This window comes from Kwoniella shivajii, chromosome 4 (assembly GCF_035658355.1).
Source record: "Kwoniella shivajii chromosome 4, complete sequence".
NCBI classification, from domain to species: Eukaryota; Fungi; Basidiomycota; class Tremellomycetes; order Tremellales; family Cryptococcaceae; genus Kwoniella; species Kwoniella shivajii.
Genome location: NC_085911.1, coordinates 808681 through 818474, shown reverse-complemented (window position 1 = coordinate 818474; position 9794 = coordinate 808681). Strand labels below are relative to the sequence as shown.

Here is a 9794-nt window from a genome sequence, read left to right as displayed (position 1 = left end):
ATCACTTATCAATCCTTTGTCCTCAAACCAATAATCATCGGGTTCCTCATTCAAGGGGTATGTCCACGATTTCCTTCTTCCTTTTCCTTGATAAGTATTCCGCTTTCCCCGAAACCCGATATACAACTACATTACATCTGAACAATGACGATGCAAATATACTTGAACATGACCTGCTGACATTGCGCGTTTCATTCCCTCCTTTAGTTTATCTATACTCTTCCTATATCATCAGTGGAACCAAACAAACAGCATATATAATCAAGTCATCTTCAATCAATCTCCCCTTAATTCCCATTATCATCCAGCTAAACTCTCCAGTCTTACCTCAACATCCTTCTCGCTACCCATAATTCTTCTCACGACTCATACCATACACCTTCGTCTTACGTATCTTCTACCAACACTATGTCATACTACCGATCTTCAACCCTCGTCGCCACCACCTCCCAAGCCGTCCCCGTGGCTTCTACATCTCGACTTCCTGCCCTCACAGTACTGGAAGACGAAGATGCCAAGCCCGTACAAGGGAAGGCTGACAAAGGGAAGGGTAAGGAGGTAAAGCAGAAGAAGTATACCATGGAGGAGATGGAGAAGCTGGCAGGACGAATTGTAAGTTACTGTCCATTCGACTTCAGCCAAAATACATCTATTTTTGCCACTTAGAGGCGACGTCAATCGCGTATCTGAGTTGGACATGAGAAGGCAAAGGCATGTGTTCAACTTGACAAACCTTGTCTTCATCCTTCCTTTCCCCCCTTTTTCTTTTCTTCCAACCGATATACCGATAAACCCGAAGATATCCTTGAATGCTGATGATGGATTACCTACTGCAGTGCAACGTCCAGCCACTAGGGGCATGCCCTAAACCTCAGCTTGCAGGAAGCTTATACTGCGCGAATGTAAGTTATCTGTTTTCATTCCACACTACCCCAAAAAGACGCGGTCGACTCTGGGGTTGTTATCAACATGTTGTTTCCTATTGCCACACACAAACACTTTCACCGCCACATGACACGACTCCGCAGCTTCCCTTGGTCATTCGCATGATTCGATGACTTACTGTCCTATGTCCATGCAGCACTCGTGCCAGGCGCTCAACGCCGATGGTGATCGATGCGGCAATTGGGTATCCAATCCCGCATCAACCAAGTTTTGTGCTAGTGGGTGTAAGTTGACTTTCATTTGGTATATTGCCACTTTTGCCACTTTTACTTATTGGTACCTCTATTGGGCGTATAGGGCACTTGGAAAACTCTCGACATACCCATCTCTCCGACCTCATGGCATACCGGAACTCCCTAATTCAACAGCAATCCGATGAGCGGGCAAGACAGACCGCCGCTCAGCTGTACTACATCGAACAACGGTTCCCCTCTACCTCCTCATCTTCTTCAAATGATTCAGGTTCGCCGAGAAGTCCTTTCACAAGAGGAACCAATCGCGCGAACGGATCAAGAGATATCAGCGAAGAAAGAGGATGGGGTTCCCACGGTGTAGATACTTGGTGGAAAGGTACATGGGGCCTAAGCTCGGAGAGCAAATCAAGGAGAAGTAGCGAATAACAGTCAACCAAGCTACTTTCTTCTTATTTCATTATATCAGTTGTTTATTTCTGTTGATGTCTTCTAGTATAATTCGATTTTGCTCTGTTATTTAAATTCCAGTTCTAACAATCTGGCCATTGTATAAAAGATATCATTTCGATTTGAGTCTCAGATGACTGGATTCAGGTTGTCACATCGCTCTTGGAACTTTGTATACTATTCTCGATTAGGTTTGTATCATGGGTCCGAGTGTACACGTGAAGTATGAATCATCCTGGTCATTCATAGATTTCAATCGGCCAATTCACATGCCGTTTGATTAATAATCATCAATATGTCGTATATACATCAAAACAATGGCAATGCTAATAATCATCACAAAACTATGCGCGATATCTATTTTCGTATAATGCTACAATCCGCGACTGAAACGGCATTAATCGTAACCGCCATGATATCTTTGACCTGTGTTACCTTTACCTTTCCCACTACCGCCTTTAGGTCCACTTTTAGGTGTGGTCGAAGTGATTCTTCCACCAGTGGCGGCATTTAATTCACCACTTCTACCTTTGATTTTCAATTCTTTTTCTCGTTTATCTAATTCTTTGGACCATTGATCAACTTTCCCACCTCCACCACCTGATCTTCTCCATTCAGATTCCCAATCTTTATCTTGTTGATTTTGATTTTGATTTTTACTCTTGTTCTTCTTTCTAGAAGATGGAATCTCCACGATTGGTATGTTGTTATTATTGTTATTATTGATATTGCTAGAAGGCGTTTTGACTAATGGGCTATTATTGTGTTTCCCGCCACGTGTGCGAGAAGGAGTGGATTGACCCCCATCTCCTGCTCCTCCTTTTGGTGTACTATTATTATTACCTAACGCACGATTTATCAAAGCTTTTGCACCTCCCATTGCTGAAGCCGTCCCATGACTTCTTGTATTATGGGTATTTGAATTGCGATTGGATCCAGGTTCAGACAATTTTCCGAAAGAGATCACTTTTGCAGGCGCAGAAGAAGGTATAGGTAAAGATGAATCCATTAGATAACCATGTGAAAATGGCATCCCTCGATTATCATTCCTTCTGGATGTGGACGGCGGTGGTGATCTCGATCTTTCCCTTGCGTTTCCATTTCCATTTCTACCCCTATGACCATTGGGGTTGCGATCTCGTTCACGATATTCTGAGTCCCAAGGTTTCTTGGCGAAGTTATTGTTATTTCTTGAGTTAGGTGTTGAATACCCATTACCATTACCATTACCGTTATCATCTATGCGACGGCCACCACTACCACGAAAACCACGATCACCTCTCCCCCTGATATTCAATCCTCCACCTCTATTACTATTGTTATTATTCGAGTTCTTGAACCAATTGGGTCCATCATCCTCATCATCCTCATCTGATAGACCATTCTTGTTTCTCGATAATTGTCTTAATTTCTCTTTTTCCTTTTCACGCGTTTTCTTTCCTGCATTTGATCCTCCAAAATTCTTATATCCGCCAGATATAAACGGTAAATTATCATAGTCGTCTTGATCACCATTATCATTATCTTCAAATCTTGAATGTGTAGGTGGAGGTAGATCTGCATTATTTCTCTTCGACGATGACGATGATTGTAATGTGGTAGTGAAGAATGGTCCTCTAGATGCCATCTCATATGAGAATGCAGAAGGGACCGTTAAACGTGCAAGTGATCCACGACGTTTTTGACAATCCTACAGTTCAGGAAATGAGCATAGACTTCCATGATAATATGGATGTATCTGGTAAATCTGAACCCAGTCAAATAGAAAAATTCCACTTACATCGCCTAAATGACCTTCTTTTCCACAATTGTAACACCACTCATCGGACGACCTACCACCAATAGCTTCCTTTTCCCATCCTTCAGCATTTAGCTTATCCCTTTGAATCTCTGATCTGACCTCAGTCGAAAAGTAGGAATAGACCCTCCAAATCGTATGACAGGTCTAATCACCTCAAAAATATTAGTACATAAGGGTCGGTTTTTTGGAATATATGCCAAGGAAGAATGACTACCCACATTCTCCATATGATCTCTACTTCCACATCTGTCACAACCTGTCCTCTTGGACATCCTGGTTGTTGGATCTGGACAATCCTGTTTTCTATGACCTCTACCTCCACAACCGAAACATACTAGACCGACTGGACAATCTCTTCTCTCATGAGCATCTTCGGCTCCACACGTTGTACACTGAAACAGAAAAGGAGGACCCGTCAGTTAAGACTGTAAGGATTTGATACCACTTTATCACTCACGATAACATGTTTACAATCTTTACTGCGATGACCAGGTCTTTTACAATTTTGGCAAATCTTACTTTGATCAGCTGTTGCCAAAAAAGTTGCTTCGACTTCCTTTGATTCGTCTTGTTCCGGATCGAAATACCGTTTAGAGCCCTATCGTAAATAGCACTGAGTAAGTGACCTTGGTCTTAATATTTGCAATGAGGACGCGTGAGAGTGCTTACTTTACTGATATCATCATCGACAAAATATAAACCTTCCATCTGGTCCTCATCCTCAGAGACACCCCCTTCATTTCCCTCAATGTGGTCTCTCTTTGTTGGTGATGTTGAATCCACCAACACGTGGGAAGGTAACAGTAATTCAGGATCGACTTCAATTCCATCATTGACCTTCCCTTTGCCTTTTGATTTTCCATTTCCTTTCCCATCTCCCAAAACGGGTGGGTTGTGCAATTCTACAGACAAACTATCTTTTGATGAATTGACAGTTGTCATCAAAGAAGTGCTAAATAGACCTGGAGGTTGAAAATGATCATTCGATTTGGACGATTCAGCTTCTGCTGTATTAGGTAAAGGAGGTGATATTTTAGGTATCTCATCGATGAATATATCCGCTCCGAAAGACGATTCTTGGATTTCACCAGGTTCCATTGCATTTTCATTGTCTCCCAGTAACGCAGTACTTGGGCCAGAAGCCGGTCGTCCATCCATCTCTACATCTAATGGAGGTTCTGGTGGAGGAGTTGGAGAAAACCTGTATCCTGTACCTGATAGTAAGGATCTAGGTAAAGGAGTGAATGTAGTTGAGGTATAACCACCGATAGCGGGACTGGAAGCTCTCGAAGGTCCAGCTGTAGAAGCTCGAGACATAGTGGAAGAAGGTTTATTAGATTTCGGAGTGGTCCTATCAATGTCGAGAATATCTTTCGGTGGTCTTTTCAGTGATTTCGACTTCGAATTTGATTTCTTGGGTGTCGATCGTGAAGAGGAAGAAGAAGCGTTTGACGAGATGATACCCGCTGCTGTACTAGAGGCAGAAGCGATGTTCTTTCCGGTTGACTTTGAATGTGAGTCACTGGCTGATAGTCGAGGCATGCCTTTTGCGAATCAGACGACCACCGTTTTACTGGCACTTGCATCTAGGTTGATCATGAAGAAGCTATTCATCATCATACATCCGTCTGAAATCTTTGAGACATCTTTGGGCTAAATCTCCCAAATGAAAGTGGAGGTTGTTGTTACTGTCCAATGGTGGGAGTTTGTTTTTGCCACCCTGATATGATAGTAAAGATATCGCCGATAAATCCCGTCATTCAGAGCTGCACCAGGCGGAGTACTCCACCCATCTCCATATCTCATAAAGAGTCGAATGAGATAAAAAGTCGAACAGAGTTGGACGTTGATGGTCAGTGGAAAAAAGGAGGTCCTCAATCACAATTAACAGCTGCACGTAAGTTGACGAATAATAGCATTAAATCTCCCTTGTTCTAGAGCTGCTTGCTTGGAATCTACGTAACATCCACCCGATCGTAATCCGACTCGTACAATTGTCAGATAATCACCTCAAAAGGAGCTTGGTGACTGCGTCAAAACCGACTCGACCACACCTTCTTCGAGTCATTGCTGAGTCAGAGCGTGGTTCCACAGTGGCAAGATAAACCACTCGGATACAATACCCCCATATTCGAACCTCTCTTAATTCTCGTCCTCAACTGTCCCAGCGAAGTTCTATCAAAAATGTCGTTCAAAACTCACGACCGTAAGCCTATCTATCCGTTGACAGTACCTAATCCAGAAGGTGTGATACGAAGCTGACCACATCTCCCTTTTCCTTTGCATTATCTAGACTCAAAACCCATCCATATCCCTACCACTGAGCAGAATGTCCTTGATTACTGGACAGAGATCGATGCTTTCAAGACATCGCAAAAGCTCTCTGAAGGTAAACCAGAGTACAGTTTCTATGATGGACCTCCTTTCGCTACAGGAAAGCCTCATTATGGACATTTACTCGCTGGTACCATCAAGGTGAGTACGATTGACCTCATGATAGGTTGTTTGAAGCCATGAGCCCTCTGTACTCGGTGAGGCTGACTAACCAATGGGGATCAACAGGACGTTGTCACAAGACATGCTTCTTCTACTGGGTTTCACGTTGAACGAAGATTCGGATGGGATACGCACGGTCTTCCCGTAGAACATGAAATTGACAAAACATTAAATATTAAAGGGAAAGCAGATGTAATGGCAATGGGAATTGACAAATATAACGCTGCATGTAGAGAAATCGTTATGAGATATTCTGGTGAATGGAAATCAACAGTGGAAAGAATGGGTAGATGGATCGATTTTGATACTGGATACAAAACACTTGATCCTACTTTTATGGAAAGTGTTTGGTGGGTTTTTGGTCAATTATGGCAAAAAAATCAAGTTTATAGAGGATTAAGAGTTATGCCTTATTCAACTGGATGTACAACACCTTTGAGTAATTTCGAAGCTGGTGAAGATTATAGAATGACTTCTGATCCTGCTGGTGAGTTCATTCTCTTTTTTTTTTTTGACTCAATGCTGGTCCCAAATAGTTGCATACTGATTCGGTATTATTTATCATAATATAGTCACCGTCACATTCCCTCTTTGTGATGATCCTTCAACATCCATTCTCGCATGGACAACTACACCTTATACCCTTCCTTCCAATCTCGCCCTTTGTGTTCATCCAGATTTCACTTATATCAAAATCTACGATTACGAGCGTGATCAAAACTTCATTCTCTTAGAGTCTCTTCTTGGAACGGTGTATAAAGAATACGCAGGAGGAAAGAAACCTGATCCCAAGAAGGAAAAAGATGCTAAACCCAAATTTAAGAAAGTCGGTCAGTTCACTGGTAAAGATATGGTAGGATGGAGATATGTACCCATGTTCGACCACTTCACTGAGCAAGTGAGTACAATCCTATTCTTCTACTCTTGCACTCGTACATCTCGAAAGCGTTCCTGACAACATGCCTTGCACCACTAGTACGAAGACCGAGCTTTCCGAGTTCTCTCAGATACCTATGTTACCGACTCTTCCGGTACCGGTATCGTCCATCAAGCTCCTGCTTTCGGTGAAGACGATCACCGAATCTGTGTAGCTCATAAAGTTGTTCGAGATGACGAAATTCCTCCTTGTCCCATCGATGAATCTGGTAAATTCACTTCTGAAGTACCGGAATACGAAGGTAGATATGTCAAGGTGAGCTGAATTCTGACGGCCTCATGTTCGACTCTGCTGACAAGTTGCATATTCACAGGAAGCCGACGCTACTATCATCAAAGATCTACAAAAGAGAGGCCGACTTATCGTTCGATCCGATATAATGCATTCTTACCCATTCTGTTGGAGATCAGGTACACCGCTCATCTACCGAGCTATCCCATCTTGGTTCGTCAGAGTAGCCAACATCTCTGACAAACTCGTTGAAAACAACAAGAAAACAAGATGGGTTCCAGCAAACGTAGGTGAAGGTAGATTCGGAGGTTGGATTAGAAATGCCCGAGATTGGAATATCTCCAGAAACAGATATTGGGGTACTCCTATCCCTCTTTGGGTCAGCGAGGACTACGAGGAAGTAAGTGGATGCATGCAGTTGAAGCATGAGTACCATGCTGATGATGATTCTAGATCGTGGCAGTAGGCTCTATTGCTGAACTCGAGAAACTTTCTGGTGTATCAAATATCACCGACTTGCATCGGGAGAGTATCGATAATATCACTATCCCATCGCAAAAAGGTAAAGGTGTACTCAGAAGAATCGAGGAAGTCTTTGATTGTTGGTTTGAGTCTGGAAGGTGAGCAAGATTGAAATGCGTGTCAAGGAATATGGGGCTGACTGCTTCTTGTCGATCTACTCAGTATGCCCTACGCTCAATCGCATTTCCCCTTCGAAAACAAGGAGAGATTCGAGAAATCTTATCCTGCCGATTTCGTTTCCGAGGGTATTGATCAAACTCGAGGATGGTTCTACACTTTGTTGGTATTGGGTACTCACCTTTACAATACTGCTCCTTGGAAGAATTTGATTGTTACCGGTTTGGTCCTCGCTGCGTGAGTTACCACGTACCGTGCATTGATGGTGAACAAGCTAAACGATTATTCGACTGGACAGTGACGGTAAGAAGATGTCCAAGAAGCTCAAGAACTACCCTGATCCAATGGAAGTCGTAAACAAATACGGTGCTGACTGTGTTCGACTCTTCCTTGTTAATTCACCCGTCGTACGAGCCGATAATCTTCGATTCAGAGAAGAAGGTGTCCGAGAAATCTTAAGTAATGTCATTTTGAAATGGATCAACTCTCTCAACTTCTACCTTGGTCAAGTTGAACTTTTCGATCAAACTACAGGAGAGAAGTTTGTCTATGACCATGACGCTCCTAAATCCAACAATGTGATGGATAGATGGATCTTGGCTACTTGTCAAAGTTTGATTCAACACGTTGACACTGAGATGAAAGGTAAGTCAAATCGGTGATTTCAAACTTTATGTTTCCTACAAAAAGTTATTTGAGCTGACGATGATGCCTGACAGCTTACCGACTCTACACCGTCATTCCAAGACTACTTGATCTCATTGCAGATTTGACCAATTGGTACATTCGATTCAATCGAACTCGACTGAAGGGTTCCGGTGGTGTTGAAGATACTCGATCAGCCTTGAATACTCTGTACGAGGTATTGTTCACATTGTGTTTGACCATGGTGCGTATTTACATCCGAGTCTATATTTGAACTTTTTGCCGATGCTAGAACTGACTTGCAACTTTGTGTCAGTCTTCCTTCACTCCCTTCACTTGTGAAACAGTATATCAATCTCTCCGAGCCACTTCTCCTGCGTCCAAGGACCCTAACCACGATGTCCGATCTATCCACTTCCTTCCATTCCCCGCTGTACGACAAGAGTACTTTGACCCCGTCATTGAGCGACAAGTGCAACGTATGAGAGCTGTCATCGATCTTGGTCGATTGGTCCGAGATCGAAAGACATTGAAGATAAAGGTGAGTAAACCACTGCGAGGAATGAAGGGTATAAGCTGAAAATGGTTGCCTGTGTTCAGATCCCTCTCAAAGAGCTTGTTATTTTCCACCACGATCAAGAATATCTTGATGATGTCAAATCACTCGAATCATACATTGCAGCAGAATTGAACGTTGTGAATGTCGTCTACACTTCCGATGAGTCAGCTGTCGGAATCAAATATCGTGCAAACGCAGATTGGCCAACGTTGGGTAAGAAATTAAGAAAAGATATTGGAAAAGTAAGATCGTATCTACCTAACATGACAACGGAAGAATGTAAATCATTCCTCACACAAGGCAAAGTAGTTGTGAACGGAATCGAATTGATAACTGGAGACTTAAATGTAACGAGATTTGCAGAAGTTGAAGATGAAACCAAGAAAGATACGGCATCAGATACTGAAGTGATCATCATAATGGATATTCAAAGACATGCAGAATTAGAATCAATGGCATTATTGAGATCTTTGACTTCTCGAGTCAATAAATTGAGGAAAGAAGCAGGATTAAAACCTTCTGATAAAATCAACCTTTATTACGAAATCGATCAAGGTGAAGAAGACAATATCAAGTCCGCCCTAAAAGGAAACGAAGATTATTTAATAAAACAAATAGGTGCTATACCCATTGAACTATCTCAAAAATCAGATTCGACAAATGATCCCGAGTCCAAAAAAACTGCTACTTTGGTGACGGAAAAGAGATCAAAAGAATCTGAAGATTTAGTTGAATCAGAAAGATTCGTTCTTACCTTATCATTAAAAGAATAAATATAAAAGAATAGATTACATCAACTAAATGTTAAAGAGTTACAGATTGATTTGCTTTCATCCCATTGGATTTTTAGAATTTCTGATATATATCCTTCTATGCATTTCTCCTTTCTCAGGTTCTTTC

At 42.2% G+C, this 9794-nt stretch overlaps 3 protein-coding genes across 3 annotated transcripts; 2 read left to right on the top strand and 1 right to left on the bottom strand.

Annotated features, from left to right (window-relative positions):
* Positions 1 to 408: 408 nt before the first annotated feature.
* IL334_003282 (uncharacterized protein) lies at positions 409 to 1565 on the top strand (the record flags this gene model as incomplete). The annotated part of the gene is made up of 4 exons (XM_062935016.1): positions 409 to 612; positions 837 to 902; positions 1082 to 1169; positions 1243 to 1565. 4 exons carry the CDS (start codon positions 409 to 411, stop codon positions 1563 to 1565), a joined length of 681 nt encoding a protein of 226 aa, XP_062791067.1.
* A 418-nt stretch (positions 1566 to 1983) lies between these two features.
* IL334_003281 (uncharacterized protein) lies at positions 1984 to 4704 on the bottom strand (the record flags this gene model as incomplete). Its single annotated transcript, XM_062935015.1, has 5 exons — positions 1984 to 3276; positions 3367 to 3531; positions 3606 to 3779; positions 3845 to 3985; positions 4057 to 4704. The coding sequence occupies 5 exons, from the start codon at positions 4702 to 4704 to the stop codon at positions 1984 to 1986; spliced, it is 2421 nt and encodes an 806-aa protein (XP_062791066.1).
* An 867-nt stretch (positions 4705 to 5571) lies between these two features.
* IL334_003280 (isoleucine-tRNA ligase) lies at positions 5572 to 9667 on the top strand (the record flags this gene model as incomplete). The annotated part of the gene is made up of 12 exons (XM_062935014.1): positions 5572 to 5593; positions 5681 to 5862; positions 5950 to 6370; positions 6456 to 6781; positions 6860 to 7075; positions 7134 to 7451; positions 7505 to 7671; positions 7736 to 7927; positions 7989 to 8335; positions 8410 to 8579; positions 8652 to 8876; positions 8936 to 9667. The coding sequence occupies 12 exons, from the start codon at positions 5572 to 5574 to the stop codon at positions 9665 to 9667; spliced, it is 3318 nt and encodes a 1105-aa protein (XP_062791065.1).
* Positions 9668 to 9794: the final 127 nt, after the last annotated feature.